This window comes from Plectropomus leopardus, chromosome 9 (genome assembly GCF_026936395.1).
Source record: "Plectropomus leopardus strain MGB_pleo_1.0 chromosome 9, ASM2693639v1, whole genome shotgun sequence".
NCBI lineage: Eukaryota > Metazoa > Chordata > Actinopteri > Perciformes > Serranidae > Plectropomus > Plectropomus leopardus.
The window spans coordinates 29,320,287-29,338,853 of NC_142184.1; the positions used below are offsets into that span (position 1 = coordinate 29,320,287).

Consider the following 18,567-nt stretch of genomic DNA (forward strand, 5'->3'; position numbering starts at 1 on the left):
GGAGAATTGCAATATGGAAAGTCACAAGCACTTTTTAGACTTTTAACCAGCTCTGTGTCATCACAGTGTGGCCAGTGTAAGCAGATGAACAGTGACTAGCTTTTGTCTGCAGATGAGCAGTGAGCTCTGGGTGCCTGCAGCATGGGGGAAAGCCAAACACTGTTCATCTGCACAAACTGCACACAGTGTGATGACACAGAGATGGCTGAAAATCATCAAAATTTCCCTTTTACTGGCTCTAGCACTGAATTTAGCAAGTGTCTTTTAATACATACAGCTAAACACAGAGGAGGAATACACATTTAAAAAAAAAAAACAGATACATTAAGAAGGTAGAGGGGCATTGAAACCCATCAACCCCAGTTTATATTGTTTTCCAGCCCCAAGTGGGCTGGAAAACAATATAAACTGTCGGGTTAGGGCCTTTTTAAGGTAAAAGTTAAAGCTTACAAATAACATAATCTATCATCAACAACAGATTTGGGGGGATTGTTCTTCTGTTGTGGCAGCTTTTCAACCCAGATGTTAAAAATGATGTAATGAGCCATCATTTGAGCCATCAGCCTGTTGTAATGAGCCAAAGTAGCACATGTGCTCCAACTTTTGACTGAGTTCACAAAGAGTTTCTTATCTTTGCAGTTATCAACTAGCTTGACCCTGACACTTGTCCAAGTTTTACATATTTATTAATCCACAATGTTTCTAGATGAGAGCTCTTCATCTGCATGTAGGAGTGGTTGAGAAGCACATCCACTTGGGATTTTGCTTGAAGTGGGTGGATTTTCATATATGTTCCAGTAGCTGAGTCAATAATTGAATTCTACAAGTTTGCATACTGGAAGGTCATTCACATTACAATTCTTTCCCTCATCAACCACCTGAGCAAAGGGAATTTCTAAGAATCAGAGTCGAGAGTCATCCGTGGGAACATAAGACGATCTGTTAGTAGTTCAGAAGTGTCAGGGGTGCAAGATATGGCCATGATGGTGGGACTAATAAAAGCCCAAATCAATTTGCAGGCCCACCCACTAAGCATGAATATTTATAGAATTACAGAAAGGCCAAGGAAACTCATTAGCAGACCTAGTAGAAACCTGCAGCCTGTGTCTTCTGCCTATAACCACTTTGGTCCTGCATGTCCCCTAAAGCCCTGTTGGATAAGACTGAGCCACAATAATCGGTTTGTTCAGGATCATCTCCAAAATGAGCTGGGTAATATCTCCCCTCGTTCATCCTCATTCAGCTCAAGCAGCTGTCCTCCGTCTGTCCGTGAAGTTGTCCGCCGTGCTGAGGGACTGGTCTGTACCTCATGTTAGGAACGCTCTTATCTCTGCACTCACAGGAAGTTTTCCAAGTCCTGTTGGGTGTATTGTTTTCCCCTTTTGCTTTGCGCATCCCTTCAATCCTCATAAGACATGGGGATTAGTGCATCGATCTTGTAATCAACAGTGGAGTGCTACTAATCAAACCTGCAATGCAGCAACTGCCACAAGCCCTGCATTCGTCGTGTGTGTGTGTGTGTGTGTGTGTGTGTCTGTGAGTGGATGTGATTATCTGACGAGGATGCAAATCCAGTTGCAGAGAAGAGGGGAATAAATACTCACTATCAGAGAGCCAGAAAAAGAAATGTGGAGCAAAAAAGACTTTTAAGGGCTTTATGTTGCACCAGCAGATCCAGCAGGAAACCGCATTGAGTCAGGAAAGAAAAGGCAAGACAAAACATTTTGAAAGATTTTATAGCAGCATGTAACATGCGATTTCCCAGTTAAATGTAATAATAAATGTAATAAATTCTTTTAGAAACATTGAAAAATAGGTTGTTGTCTTTTTTAGAACCTTTGGTGTGTAATAGTACATAAAGTAAAGCTGAAGCTGATGAGAGTGTGATGTTAGTTTGATGGTATTTGGTGATAGAGTCCTGCAGGACTGTGTCTTAAAGCCCAAAAATGAGTTTGAAGGTTAGCACTATTGGTTCCCTCCCCTGAAGTCAATGGGTTTTCTGAATGTTTTTTTTTGTTTTTTTTGTTAAATGCCTGAAATAAGGTCTGTGATTAACATAGGCTTAAGAGATGTTCATGTTTTATTCTACGTTATAAAATTCGTCAGTAAATACCCAATTCGCACATTAAGAAGCCTTAATGTGTTTTAAAAAAATGTTCATAGCCTTATGTTAGATTTTTACCCATCAAAAACCACAGCAATTGTGTTCATTTGTGAAGATTATCTTGCTGAACAAAATGTGTAAGTACTTTTAGAGCTTATTTTCTTTAATAATCCAAAATCCAATGGACAAATCCCATAGGCTCTTTGAGAAGGGACCCAGGGTCACACTAACTTCTGTGTCAGCCTAAAAGAAACCATCCCTGCACCACTCTATAAAGCTGAATATTAGAGAAATTAAAAATTTTAACCTGATGATGAGTGGCCCACTGTAAAACTGCAATATGTGATGATTTTGGAATAGAACGTGTCAGTATGGTTTAATCTCTATGGTTCCACTAGTGCAAACATTCTCCATCTTGATAAAAACTGCTTTTTAGCAGGTCAACCTGTTCCCAATTTCTCAATGGGGGAAAAAAGAGCAAATCTGCTTCCAGCCAATTTATTGTGGGAAAACCATGTTAAACAAAGAATTAGTATTTTAAGAAGAGTCTGAAGGGTAACCTCAACCTGTGCTGTATCAAACAGTGGTGAAAGCTACTGGAGAAAAACTGCATTCTTTTGCTTTTTTTCTCTATTCATTGCCATTCTTACTGGTTGCCTGACTCACTGATATTATTTTTTTTATTAGTCTTTGCTAATTAAAATGCAGTCGTGCTTAGCTTGCCCCAATCTGACTGGCCTTCAGTCTGTTGTATGGCTGCTTGTGTGCCTTCCCTGTTGCCGTGCCTTACTCTACCAACAGCTTGTATGCATGTGGGTGTTCAGTTTGCTTTTAGTTAGCTTGTTGCTTGCTGAATGACTGGTGGCATCTGAGAAGCAGCCTACGCCTTTTACATCACACTGATCAAATCTCATCCTACCTGCCTGCACAGGTTGGCATGGATTCACCAGCAGTCTTGTAAGTCAGTCAACAGATGCAGGTGTATTTGACCATATGGAGATGTCGCGGCTTCTATACACACTGTAGACCTTGATGTAACTCAGAGTGTGTAGGCACATCAAGCTCATTTCCAAAGCCTTGGATATATTAACATCATCTCTCTTCATTCTGCACATGCTCTCAGTGATGATTCATATGCTAAGATGTGTTATGTGTAGCATTATTGAATATCTTAATGGTAAAATATTGTTATTACAAGTTTTATCCTCATAATGTTGATGGCTTTTCAGTTTTTACAAGATATTATATTGAAGAAAAATAATGGCGCAATACTAATATATGTGATACCCCAAAACTGCACACTGCCTTTGGTCATTTTTAACAGAGAGAAAGAAAAAAATACAATATATCCACACAAAAGGTGCATTTTCAGCTCTCTTGTCTATTTGAACTGGTTTGTTTAAGAGAAAAAAAAACATTATCATGTGTATCTCTGTTTTGCTGTTTGTTTCTCTGTCTAGTTTCAAATTTATATTATATTAACACTTTAATACTCTTCAATATGTGATTCAGTGGTAATTTACCACAACAAATCATCAAATTCAACAAAGCTGAGATGACAGGATTTGCTGCATGAGGCGGTGGTAGCTCAATCTGTAGGGACTTGGCTTTGGAAGCGGAGGGTAGTGTGTGTGTGTGTGTGTGTGTGTGTCTGTGTGTGTGTGTGTGTGTGTGTGTGTGTGTCTGTGTGTGTGTGTGAGAGAGAGAGAGAGAGAGAATAAAAATGAGGAATATAACAACATAATAGAAAAAAATGAATTTCCCTCAGGGGACATATGAAGCACCTAAAGGGGACCTATTATGTGTTTTCCTTGTTTCCTGTCATAGATATATAGTGTCACAGTGTTGGATGTCCATATTGAATATGGCCAAAGTTTTAAATAATGAAGTAAAAGTAATCCCCGTGAGCAGAGACCCCAGGTTTCATACCAGAATATTCTGTTTCCAACTTTTTAATACTCTGGCTGCAAGCTGACTTCAGCTCCAGATTTCTTTATATGGTCATCTGCTCCAGGCACGCTTCTGCAAGTGTTTACATTACCTAGCCCCTATTGCTACGTCTTATCTTGGTTGTCAATGTTGTTAATATCTCCATAATTTGGATCATACTTCTGCTGGAAAATGGTAGACTGAGTTTGGAGGTTTTTATTGGTGATTTTTCACAGTAGAATATGCAGCTTTAGTCATACTCAGATGCAATGACAGTACAAAGATGCCAAGATGTGAAAGATCCTAAAATGCTGACCAATCATAACAGACTGGGGTTTTATCAGGAAGTACGTGACAGGCCTGAAAATGGAGTGTCCCCCATCTGGAAAGTTATATTGTATTCTTTTTTTTTTTTTAATTCCACAATATACATTTCACAGTTGTATTATCTATTTACTCAATACATTTAGGTTGTGTGTATAATGTATGCTAAGGTTACATAGGATGCATTGTTAAAGATTAAACAACCCAACAGCGTATAAAATGGTTAAAATTAGCACAACATCAACAACAGTAAAATGCTGCCCTTTCTTGCATCAGTAACAAAAACATGCTATCATACTCCGTATAAAATTATTCTACAGATAATGTTACATTCATTGAGTGTTTTTACATTCAATACCCAAAGTACATTTTGCTCATGTGTCTTACATATGTTTACCAATGAAGCATTTTGAAAGCAGTACTTTTACTTGTAATTGAATTTTGCTGTTTTTATTTAAAGGTTCAGTATGCTTCCATAAACACTGGTTTCTCTGTGTTAGAGAGTGCAGTAACTGAAATGTAGCCTAGACAGCAAAACAAAGCCACTTTGCAATACGTACTGTTGTTGCTTAACCTTTAGCTCCTTCTTGTTGTTTTGGCAAATTATAATTTTTATGGCATATTTTTCAATTCTCGGGTGTTTTTTTTTTTTTTTTTTCAAAATATTTGCAAATATACTTTAATATGTCAGTCATCTAAAAGGGAGGAGACGTTATTTTCAAACTATTTTCAGCAGGACATTCCAACAGACTTTTCTGAATTCTTGAAATAAATGGACTTGGCTGACTGGTGTTTCCAGATGCTTGTGTGTTGTGGTCAGGTGCAATGGAGCTGTTTGATTTCTGCATGAAATATTCAATGCACATCTATCAGAATGTTATCACAGAGATGGCCTGATGTCATTACCACCTCATTTCCCTGCCAATATCTTTCCATTTCTACCTTGAGATGACACTTGGAAATGGGGCGAGGTGGGGTATAACTGCATCCCCTCATTGGACTGATGGTTTGTGTATGTGTGCATGTATCGGAGAGGAGTGTAAAAGCTTTTGTATGCAGAGGTGAAATTGTGCATATTTGTTTCTCTGTCTGCCTACCTGCGTATGAAAATCTGCTCATCTGTGTCTTCGTGTGAATCTGTTTGAAAGGCTTGTGTCTCAACATGCGTGTGTGTGTGTGTGTGTGTGTGTGTGTGTGTGTGTGTGCGCGTGCGTGCGTGCGTGCGTGCGTGTGTGCATGCGCGCGCTCCTGTTTCTGTCTCACATGCCTTTTTAAGTGTGTGTGTGTGCAGCTTGAGATGGGTACAGAGAGCTGGTGTCTGGGAGGGCCAAACAGGAGAAGGAAGAGGATTGATTCTGTGCTTTAAATAAAACACTCTCTTCTCCTCCAGCTGAGTCCACCAGACACATATCTGCCCCGCACGTCACTCAACTCACCAGCTCTTACAGAGCATCACAGACAGTGCATGTGTGTGTGTGTTTTCTGTCTGTGTGTGCAGCCTCTTAGCCCAATAGGAACATGAGGAATGTCGGCCAAAGTAAATTATTGCCTCCTCATTTCTTTTCCCTGAAGTCTCTAGTTGGCTGAGGCAATACAATTAATAATTTGTGCTGATGAATGGCAGCATTCCCTCCTCAAAGCGGCTCATTTGTCCTCTGATAGGTTCAAGTAGCAGTGAAAAATGCTGCATGTGAAATTTCCTCTTTGTATTTGAGAGGGGTTCGCTCTGTCTCTTGGTAGCTTTCTGCTTGACAAGCTTTGTGAGAGGCTGTGTGTCAGAATGCACACGTGACAGGAACACAGCAGTTCCCTCTCACACTTAAATGATAAAGGTGATGTGGTGGAGGCAATTTTTCTAGATCTTCATGAGGCACTACAACATCCTCAATTAAGAACTTTGTAACTGTGCTGTGTAACTGTGAAGATTGCTTCATTATTAACAATGACGGTAAAGGCTGGTGTTACTTGAAAAGTAGTTTGTTAGATGTGTTTTCGGACTATATTATAAAGCAAAAGTGTTTATGGTTAAAAGCTTGCCGTCATAAGGAGAGACAAGATACAGCAATCATTTAGATATATGGGTGTAATAGTAATGGTTTAAACTTTTGGTCTATTCTTAAAGATGTTCTAGATACAAATGACAGAGGTATTTTTGTAAAATTGAAAAAAGACAGCTTAAGAAGTGACTGCCAACTGTCTCACACCTGTCATTGTTGTCGGTTTTGGAAAGTTAGTCCAGCAGCTGTGTGTGTTTTATACATTCCAAGATCTTTTCACATTGAAGTCATTGTGTAATTTCTAGCTCATTACCAGCTTCCACAACACTCAAACCTATCACAATGATGTATTATCATACAGTTAAAATATTACATGTGAACCCACCAATATATTTCAAAGAAAATAAAGTTTTTTTAAAAACATAAATTCATTTTATTTTTTTTTTACAATGAAGGCTTGCTATCATAGAGAAATGACATGATTATTCCATGGTCGTCATCTTTCAGAGGTATTGTACACTAAAGTCTCCTGAGAGACCTGCACAAAGTCTGATAAATTGCATCAAGTGAGAGAGAAGTGAGTTGCTTGAGGTTAAAGGCTTGAAGCTACATTACTAGCATAAAACACCTGAATGGCTGTGCATCTCCACTGCGTAACTGTTTGCAGTAGAGTTGCACTGTGGGTAATGTAGGCAAGGTTTGACAAGAATGTGTGAAATAATGTAATAATAAATAAATAAAAATATAAATACATTGCTATTTTTGTAAATTGAGTCTGGGTTTGAAAAGAGAGTAGATTAAATACTTTAAGTTCAATTTTCTGTGTAAGAGTTTTTAAATAGACGTTGTAATGTAGTTTTGCTGTTGTTAAAAGTGTCCCTCTATGACTTCAATTCATCATCAAATTCTGTTTTTGATACTTTGTCCAATGGAGGCATGCAAGAAAAAGTTTTATTCACATATTTCACATATTTCATGATAATTAATTTACAAATAAACATTACCTAATAAATGCACACATGCATGCACGAACACGTGTATCGGTCTATTAGAGAGAAAGTGCAGAAGTTGAACTGATCACAGACAACAACACCGTCATGGCTATTTCAGCCAATTTATCTACGAACAGCATCTGAGAAAAGAGAAAAACAGTAAAAGTTACAAGCTTGCATCAACTCCTCACCCCTCTCCACTCATATATCTGCACTATATTTGCATGTTATCTGGCCTTTCCATTTTCCACGGCTGAATAGCTGATCTGTTGCAGCCAGCATATCTATTAGCGAGCTGCTGGTGGCTCTGCCTTCCTCTCCTCTGACTCAGAGATTACCATTCAGCTGCTTTCCCTACAGCCAGCACTACAGCAGCACTGCAACCCCATTTGTGTTATCTCGAAAATATGCCTCTCCTCTCCTCTCCTCTCCTCTCCTCTCCTCTCCTCTCCTCTCCCTTCCCTTTACTCTCCTCGTTTGCAAAAAAAAATTGAATTCACTAATTGTATCTAGTTTCTGAACATTTTGTTGATCATTCATTTTTACGAGAGCTTATTTTTATCCTCTTATGCTTCTCTGTCATTTTTTGCTGACTAACAGTACTGAGAGTTTTTTTTTCACCACAGTGGTGTTTTCTTTTCATTCTCCTGGTTAGTGATGCATAGCAATTTTTAACAGCACTTCTGAAAATGTTGTAAACAAGAAACTATCAGCAGAATGTGAGCATGAAAGTTCAGAGAACAGACGTACAACAGTACCTGCTTTTTGAAACTAAATGGTTGTTACATTAATGGTGCTTTGCAAGCAGCTTTCTCTCTGGCCTTTCTCTCTGCACAGCGTTCCGTCTCTTTGTTTTTGCAGTTCTGGGAGACTTGGCCATAGCTGAAGTCCGCTTACAAACAAACACCTTTCTGTTAGGTGAGATAACTGCTCCCTGGTGACCATTTAGTGGCCTGCACCTGAGAGACAATGTGACGTTAAGCTTGTCGTGTTGTCAAATGACGAATTCATTTGTTCACCCATCCATCTATCCCCTGATCAGTACCTCCAACTCCTGTCACGCTGCTTATCCCAGACAGGTTAGCTACAATGGCAGTACGAGCACAGCAGAAATCCCTTTACCCTCCAGCAATGTCCTCCAACACTCCACTTAAGTGCTTCTTGGGTTCATCCATGCTGTCGTTTGTTCCGCTCACACTTCCACAGGAAGGCGACCAGGTCAGCATGCTCCTCTCAGTCTCGGGGAGTAGCAACTTGACTCTGAGGAAGTCAGAGAAACCCTGAGGAGCTTGGATTTATCCACTTGTATTTGCTTTATGGTCACTTTCCAGAGCTCTTGACCGTGTGTGAGGGTTAGAGAGAGGATTAGTGGGTAAATAGAGAACTCAGGCAAGTGGTGCAGCTCTTCCATATTCTGATACAATTTATGCATTTAACTTCTGGTCTGTGTTTTGATGTGAGAGACATATAATTGTGATTTATATTAGTTAATCATTATGCATACTACAAAAAAGGCCATAAGGATAGTGAAAAATGTTGGAAACATTGTTATATTGGAAACATATCAGTTTGTCTTTTATGTTACATGCATTGAAATTGATGGCAGATATTAGGACTGCGCAAATAATGTGCATATAAAGAAATAATGTACTTCCTGGCAATATACAAAAAAAATATTCTTGGACAGACAAGAGAATTATAATTTAAGAGGAAAATTTAATATGAAACAAGGCTGTTCTTGCACCAACCTCAAAAGTATATCTTTTCGTTGGGTGAATTTGAGGAATGGGCTGGAGGAAGAAATCAAAATCAAAAAATGCGTACAAATATGTGCAAAAAAACTTTTTTTCAAGGAACACAAATAAAGGAAGGGAAATGTAAGGAATGCTTATGGTGATATTGTTATTAATATACATACATACATACATATACATATATATATTTTTTTAGTGCTTTAGTTGTGGGGATTGAGGCTTGGGCGGAGAGTTTATAAGATTATTGGTCTATTAATGGGTTAGATTATAACAGAGGTAGGACTAGATAAGTAGTTTGCTTCTTTCTTCTTCTTTTTGGACATTAAATATTAATTTGTGTTGCTTACTGAAAATCTGTTATATATTTTCACAATAATTTTTTTACATATACAGTTTATAGTATTGTACTATTAATTGTTTAATTTTTAGTTAGTTAAACTATCCCCAACTTTTAGTTTGTGGTACTTTAGTTTGTGGTAAACTGCCACAGCTCACTGGGTTCTGCAGCTGCAGTTAGTAATAGATTAGTTTTAAATTATTGAATTACTCACCAACTATTTTTGCAACCAGTTGATTGGTTTCAGTATTTTTTTAAGAAAAAAAAATTCTAATTTTTAAATGGGAATATGTTCTGGTTTCTTCACTTTTCTATGATCATCATTGAGTTCTGCACTTTGGGAAACACTGACTGACACCTTTAAACATTTTTTGAAATTTTATAGACTAAAAAAATAATGAAATGATCTAAAATTTAATTGACAGATTAAACACCCGTTTTTTTTTGTTTTTTTGTTTTTTTTTTTAAAAAAAACAGCCTACTGAGCCCGGAGCAGATGCCACAGGCTGCACTTTGCCACTGTTTGGTGTGTTTTTGACATTAAATCCAACTACAGCAGCTTTTCTGACTCAAGCTGTTGCAGTACAAGTGGATCTTTTCATGAGCTCTTTTTCCCCCATCAGCAGTTCGAAATGATTGAGCTGCAGGGTGGATAATTGATCATCTAATCTGATCAGAGTTCATCAGATCAGATCAATAAATGAGAAGAAGGTCTAGAAGAAGGTAGATTAATTGGCTGTATTTTTTTTAAATATAAATAAAAAATGTGAATAAAAATGTATTATAAATAAATTGTGATCACCTTGATGATTCTTTGACTTTTCTCTAGAGCCATCTTCAGGCCAAAACTTGTTCATCCAATACTTTGATTTGTGACCGAATTCCTATCGAAACAAATCAAGCTCAGCTTTACTTTGTGTTATTGCTGATTTAAAGACAGATGCAGACAGACAGACAGAAACAGCCCGGCAGTCCGACAGAGCTGCCAGCATGCCTGTACATATTTGTTTTGTTTCTATGTCTACCTCTGTCAGAGACAAACACTCATTTCCGGGGAACTGCCTCAGTACAGGAGGACATAGAAAAATAGAATAAATCAAAGTTAAGTCCTTCAGTGCTCAGTGATGACAGGCAAATATCCCCCTCACCTTTCAAAATCAATGCTTTTCATCACACAGTGAAAAATTACTGGTATAGGCTACAGCACTGCGGTGAGGAGGAGTACCACAATCCATGCTGATGGGTCCTTAACATATGATCATTTGCAGCATTATGCATTCATTCATTTATGTCTATGCAGCACATTTTTAATGCTTGTGCAAAAGTGTATTTTGTGGAATTTGCCGGAATTTGCAGCCCATTTTCCACTCTGAGGCTCCTTGCATAGGAAATGTGGAGGAGTGGAAAGGGGAATGTGTCACTGCGTGTCACTGTCCCAAATATAGATATTTAATCTGCTGTTAGATAGTGGGCCTAAAGCCAGGGACAGATAGAGGGGGAGGTGGACAGGGAGGGGGCCCCTGAGGCAGACCTTGTTGTGCTGTCAAACACAGATCTCTCTGTAATGCACAATTTATTTTTTCCTCTGTTCCTCTATGTTTTCCATTTGACTTTCGCTCTTTATTCCTGTGCAGCAGTGACCTCCTGCATTGTTCCTTAATTTGCTGTTGTTTAAAAGGCTGATGAAGGCAAAGCAAAGATTATTGGAGTCATTAAGATAATGATGCTGAAAAGTCTTGCAAAATCATTTTTTTCTTTTGGGTACTAAATGAATCGTTTAGTTTTTGGGGAAATACACTTATTGGCTTTTTTTTCTGAGAGTAAGATAATAAGATAAAGCTAGAGCTAATGTAGCTTAGCATAAAAACTGGAAACATGAAAAAAAAACACAAGATATGTTATTTTTTAATCAGTGAGCTTTAAGGCTTTGACACACCAAAAGGAATGCATTTGGGTGTTCTCTGCCAGAAAGGTTTGACCATCAAACATTAAATTCTTGCTTTCTGATTAATTTGTATGCAGAATTTTCTCAGTAAATTTATGGAGTAAAGGTCTACTTTAGTTAACATAAAAGTGTCTGTGACCTTCGTGTTTGTAATTAGAGGAGACTAATGCACATGTCACATGTCGGGAATATTTCCCCTGCGGCCTCCCTGAGATCTACACCTATGGAACTTCAATTTTAATGCCTAAATCTATGAGCTATTTTGAATGCTGTGCATTGAACTGTTTAATATGAACATTTAGACAACACTTACTGTACTACATGACTTATGAATTCTTATGTGCGCTTTTGCTTTCAGGCTGTTTTTCATGGTATGGCCCACTTAATTCAAGTTAGTTTTTTACACTACTGTGGAAACACCAGATGTGATAAAGGAAATTTACACTTCATATTTATTTTACATTGTTTTTTTGTATCATTATTTGAATTTATTCTTTATGTTATGTTATTAATAAGGCAAATATTGAACTTGAAAATAACTGAATGTATAAAAAACAAAAAAGATGTTCCTGTTTAAACTTGACAATGTGGCAGTGAACAAAGCCAGCTCCATACAGAGACAGTCCTCTGAGTTTTTGGTGTGAAGTAACTCGACTGGCTTACAGAGAGCTCTGATGTCAACCCTGTCCAACACCTGTGGGATGAACTTTAACGCAGAGCCAGACCTTATCACCCAACATCAGTGTCGGACCTCTTGTGATTGAATGGGAGCCAATCCCTGCAGCCAGGTTCCAGCATCTGGTGAAAAGCCAGAAACCAGAGGATTGGAGGCTGCTACAGCAGCAGAGTAATGCCCTCAGTTTGGGAATGAAATGTTGAACTTCTGATTTCTCCTAGATGACTGATATCTCCTGTTCTCTCTCCTCTGGCAGGTATCTGGATCAAACCCAGCCGAACATCCAGGATGAGGGAGAAGAGGGCCGACTTTGTGGCGGGATGCCTGGGAGGAAGGGTGATCGCAGCTGGTGGTCTAGGTCAGCACCTCCATTACTTTCGCCTTTTCACTCTGTTCTTCTCTGTCCATTAAATAGTTCGCCTTTGACCCAATGAGGAAACACAGAGAGGAGAGACAGAACAACAATGCAGGTCATCCTGCGATTGATTTTCAATGTTGCAGCACTGCAACATTGTCTGTTATTGGACATGCCTTAAAATGTCTCTACTATGGTTTGTTAACTTACTTATCTGTGGAAGGTAAACGATGTAATCAGCTGCAGTACAACACAAAACCTCATACTATGGGACCACAGTTTGTGATTTGAAGAAAAACACTCTAGAATTATAATGCGTACTATACTATACTTGTTCCTTTTTCAATCTCCTCTACTCTGGAGGACATTTGTGGAAAAAAAAAAGGTCAAAGCAGAGGCCTAGAAATCATGATGTTGGGCCTGACAGACCACAGTGACCTGCAAGACAAGGGTCACAAGCTAAAGGAGTCAGTAGTTTATTTTTTTAGTTTTCCATCCACGCTAGCTTAAGAGGCGCTTACCACTGTCTTCAAAAAATGAGTAAAACTTTCTTCAGCAATGAGGAAACCTGCTGTGTTTCTTAACATTTTCATTTCATTACTTTAGCTCATGGCCGGAGCCCCCCTTTAGCAAGATGATTTTAGAAACTGACTTACAATACTACAAAAAATGAAAAAAAAAAACAACAAAAAAACAAAAACAACAACAAAAGACACTTTCTGAATATATTTATATATTATTCAGAAAAAAACATAATCATAATGTCATAAAATTAAATTGCAGTTGAACTTTTCTCAGCTGGGCTCTTTGTCTGCTTATCAGTTCTTTTCCTTTTTAAAAAAAATGTGCACAATTTTGTAATTTAGCACTAGCTAGCTAGACACTAGCAAACAAGCTAGCTAGCTAAATTTCAGGAGCAGAGCTGCTTCATTGAAGGTGCAGACCATTTACTAGTCAATGCTATCAGTGATGTTTTGACTGACAGGCAATTAGAAAGATGGGCATGGCAAAAAAGTTACAAAATTTCTATAAATTATATTTTAAAAAATACACACATTTATGTATTTACTGACTGACCATGATTTTTTGACTGATCGATAGCTGTCCTGTCCTCAATACGTAGCGTGTATATTTTGACAGGCAGATAAACACTCCAAACACAACTCTGGACTTTTTCTTCTGCCAGGTTTAATGTTCAGACAAAGTGTGAAACTAAAACAAGAGTAAACAAAGAGTACAATTACAATGCGGCATTTCCGTCGACACGTAAATCATTATGTAAACATTCAATATAATATTTTGACCTAGCATGTAATAATAAATTCATATAAAACATACCGACTATGCAACTTGAACCAGGTGTATGCCGAAATGGCTGGAACATCATCAAACCGTCTGAACATGCCATTTTGTCTCTGATTTCTAGCACTTCCTGAATAAAGTTTTTGCATTCAAGTGAACAAAACAGCGGTCGCTATACCACAATAAGCCAGTGGATGGCAGTAGCGGACCTTTTAACATTCTTATCTAAATTAAACTCAATGAAATAATGAAATAATGAAATAACATTCATGAAATCCTTTTTTCCTTGACTAATTATTATTATTATTTTTTTAACTGACTCTCATGCATTAAACAGTACACTCCCCGCCTGGCGTAACTGACGCCACTCTCTTACAACACACAAACAATAGTACCATCAATTTTTTACGCCTCTGGGGGAACAAGAACCACTATTTGTGAGATGGGCCTGGTAAAGAGCTTGGTTCCATGAGGCCCAGACACCTTTACTTCCACTGTGCGCACTTTACCATCAGTGCTGGGAAACGTTTGGGTCACGAGTCCAAGTGGCCACTCATTTCTTGGACACTGAATGTCTTTCAGAACAACAACAGTCCCTGGGTTCACATTTGGTTGACTTGACTGCCATTTGCGCCGGATTTGAAGTGTTGAGAGAAACTGACGTCTCCACTTGTCCCAGAAAACATTAGCAAGATGTTGGACTTGCCGCCACTGATGCCTATAGAGATCAGAGACACCAAGGTCACCAGCAGGGGCTGAGAGAGTGTTGACCTTCTGTGTAAGAAGAACGGCAGGGGACAATATGAAAGGGTCAGTAGGATCCGTCGACACTGGAATGAGGGGGCGTGCATTTATAATAGCTGACACCTCAGCCATGAAGGTGACAAGAACGTCATGAGTGAGTTTTGTGGTTTTGAGCTCAAAGAACATGGTGTCGAGAATTCTCCTGGCCAGACCCACCATCCTCTCCCATGCACCACCAAAATGAGAGGCATGAGGGGGATTGAAAGTCCATGAGCATCCCTGTCCTGACAGGTATGTTTTGACTGCTGTATTGTTCATGTGTGAGGGTATCTGAAGTTCTTTGCAAGCACCAATAAAATTGGTGCCACGGTCTGAGTGGATGCTCTTCACCGGACCCCTGATAGCCAAAAACCGTCTGAGTGAGTTTATGAAACTTGATGTGTCAAGAGATTCGATCACTTCGATATGAACTGCCCTCACGCTCAAACATGTGAAGATGACAGCCCATCTTTTGTTTTGGATAATGCCTCCTCTTGTGCGTTGTGCAGAAACACTCCAGGGGCCGAAAACGTCCAAGCCCACATTTGTGAATGGTGGCTCCATTGAGAGACGCTGGGGCGGGAGACTTGCCATTTTTTGAACTTTGAGGGGCGCTCTTAATCTCCTACACTTTACACAATGGTGGATAACACTGTTCACTTTCCTTTTGCCGCCCACAATCCACCAACCGGCTGTCCGAACAGCTCCCTCTGTGAATAGCCGACCTTGATGGCGTGTCTTTTCGTGGTGATGTTGCACAATGAGGCCTGCAATGTGATGTTGACCGGGAACAATGAGTGGGTTCTTTTCTGCTTGACTTACGTTTGCTTCGCTGATGCGTCCGCCCACTCTAAGCAGACCTTGGTTGTCTAAGAAGGGGTCCAGATTTCTGATTGAACTGCCTTTAGGAATTTCCTGTTGTGTGTTGATGCATTTGATTTCTCCACTGTACACTTCTTCTTGTACTGATCTGATGACAATGTTTTTAGCTTGCTCAAAGTCTTCCACTGTGACTCCCATCACACAATAGTGCCAGCCCTTACAAGAACTGTCTCTATTGGTAGTTTGCTTGAAGACATGAACAACGTGCAACAGACGAGCAATAGCGCGGAGCAGGGAGCTCCAGTGGGAAAACTTAGTGAATCTTTCAGAGCCGAGCAGTTTCACACTTGCTGTGGTTTTCAGGGCAGAAACCTGTGGTCTGATGTCAGTGTCTGAACTGGGTTCAACAAGGTCAAAAGTTTCTTGGATGAGGCTTTGAGTGTCTTTGAGCAGGAATTTGGGGCCAGTAAACCAGTTAGTGAGCACGAGCTGATGTGCAGGGACAGACCGTGTTGCAAGATCTGCTGGGTTCTGGTCAGTAGGCACGTAATGCCACTGACTTGCTTGTGAAGACTTCCTAATCCGAGCAACCCGATTGCTAACATAGACATAAAAGCGTCTGGTCTCGTTGTAAATATATCCCAGAACAACTTTACTGTCTGTGTAGAAATGGGTGCTGTCTAGCTCAATGTCCAGCTCACCTGTGACCAAATCAGCAATCTCAACTGCTAACACCGCAGCACACAGTTCTAACCTGGGGATAGTTTGTTCAGGACGTGGTGTGAGTTTTGCTTTCCCCATGACAAAGCCGATTTCACAGTTCCCGTCTGCATCAGTTATCTTCACATAAGCCACCGCTGCAATGGCTTTGGTTGACGCATCACAGAAGATACACAGTTCTTTGTACGTAGCTTGTGAAGGCGAGATGTTAGTGTATGTTCTGGTGATTGAGAGGTTAGACAGCGCGCTCAGTGACTCTCTCCAAAGGACCCATGACTCCTCCATCTCTTGGGGCAACGGAGCGTCCCAGTCACCATTATCTGCTGTGAGTTGTCTGAGGATGGATTTGCCGTGGATTGTGACGGGGGCTACAAAGCCTAGCGGGTCATAGAGACTGTTTATGGTAGACAAAACACCGCGTCGTGTGAAGGGTTTTGTTTCATCAGACACACTAAAGGTGAAACAGTCTTTGTTGAGGTCCCAAAGGAGGCCCAGGCTGCGTTGCATAGGCAGTGCATCTGCTTCGAGATCTAAGTCTTTGAGATCTGTTGCATGATCTTGGGAGGGAAAAGCTTCCAAGATCTCCTTTCTGTTAGCTGCAATCTTGTGCAGCCTCAAGTTTGACTTGGCAAGTGTGTCTCGGGTCTTTTGCAGCAGAGTCACGGCCATTTCCACAGTGGGAAGGGATTTTAGGCCGTCATCTACATAAAAATCACGTGTTACAAACTGTTTGACGTCTGCGTCGAATTCCACCTCACAGCACTGGACAGACTGATGTAGGCCAAATATTGCTACAGATGGAGAGGGACTGTTTCCAAAAACGTGGACTCTCATCCGATACTCTGTGATGTCACTGGAGGGGTTGTTGTCACGAAACCACAGAAAACGTAGAAAGTTCCTGTCCTCTTCCCGCACGTAGAAACAGTAAAACATCTGCTCGATGTCTGCTGTGAAGGCTACTGCTTCTTTCCTGAAGCGCATGAGGACGCCGAGGAGTGAGTTGTTGAGGTCTGGGCCCTTTAATAAGACATCATTGAGTGACAGTCCATTGTATTGTGCACTGCTGTCGAACACAACTCTGATCTGTTTGGGCTTTCTGGGGTGATAAACCCCGAACAGGGGCAAATACCATCTCTCCTCGCTCTCCTTTAACGGAGGAGCGATCTCAGCATGACCATTTTGGAAAATCTTTTCCATGAAAACTAAGAAATGGTCTCTCATCTCTGGTTTCTTGTCAAAGTTGCGGATCAGGGACTTGAGCCGACTCATGGCCTGTGACCTGTTGTTAGGGAGCCTTTGACGTGGTGATTTGAATGGTAATGGAGCTGTCCAATGATTGTTTGCATCCTTTGTCATTCCTTCTTCCATTATTTTCATGAAGGCCTTGTCCTGGATGGAAGGTGAGATCTGATTGTCATTTTTGGTTTGTTCAAACACACAACATCCAAGGTGCTCCGCTTCACAACTGGATCTGTCACTTTGTTGTGGTGTGTTGTGATGAGGGATTTGTATGCCACAGGATCTTTCTTTTATGTTAAAAAGATTAGGGCAGGGCTGAAACAGTGTGGGCCGTCCTCTCTCTGTCGTGTTTGTGTAGAAGGCATTTACTGTGGTTGTTTTATGCATACCACCTAGACACACATTTCCCACTATAACCCACCCCAAGTCTATTTTTTGTGCATAGGGTGCGTCGTTGGGGCCACTTATCTGTTTATGGACTTTGTGCACCCTGACGATGTCCCGTCCAAGAAGCATCAGTATGTGGGCGCTTGGGTCGAGTTCGGGAATGAGGTGTGAGACGTTCTTTAGATGAGGATGATGGAGTGCTGCACTGGGCGTTGGTATCTCCTCTCTGCTGTTGGGGATGTCATTACACTCAATCAGGCTGGGCAGAGGGATGTGGACTGCGCCATCTAGAGACTCTACAACATAGCCCGTGGCTCTCCTACCCATTGTCTCTTTAAGGCCTGCACATGTTCTCAGTGAGTAGGGAGAGCTAGGGCCATTGTCACCAAACACTTCAAAAAACTCTGGACGGACAAGAGAACGGTTACTCTGTTCATCATGGATTGCATACAGTTTGATTGCCTTATCTGGGTGGCTTGCTGGATATACTTTCACAAGGCAGATTTTCGAGCATGACCTGCCAACGAGGTTCTCACCACAAACTTGAGTGCATTTGGATGTGATTTCACTTGGTAGGGTGGCATCCTGCTCCCCGCCATGCTCTGCATCGGGGTCAGTTACTTTGCTCCAGGGAGCTGGGCCTGGGTGAAGAGCTGTATTGTGATTCTCATTGCCGCACTCAAAACATTGCACTTTTGCCTTACAATGCTTAGCAAAATGTGTTGAAGAGGCACAACATCTAAAACAAATATTGTTCTCTTTCAGGAACGTTTTGCGTTCTTCGAGGGACTTCTCGCGAAAAGCTCTGCATTTCAGGAGGGCATGGGGCTTTTTGTGCACTGGACACAGTTTATTACAGTCATCTGCCTTCTTTGCATTCCCATGAGACTCACAGTTAGGG

The 18,567-nt window shown here is 40.4% G+C and overlaps 1 protein-coding gene across 1 annotated transcript in view; it reads left to right on the top strand.

Moving 5' to 3' along the window:
• klhdc8b (kelch domain containing 8B) overlaps positions 1 to 18,567 on the top strand; it is a 202,704-nt gene that overhangs the window by 160,253 nt on the left and 23,884 nt on the right. The window contains exon 5 of the mRNA XM_042492578.2: positions 12,315 to 12,416. Within this exon, the coding sequence (XP_042348512.1) occupies positions 12,315 to 12,416 (102 nt within the window). The remainder of the gene's footprint in view (positions 1 to 12,314; positions 12,417 to 18,567) is intronic.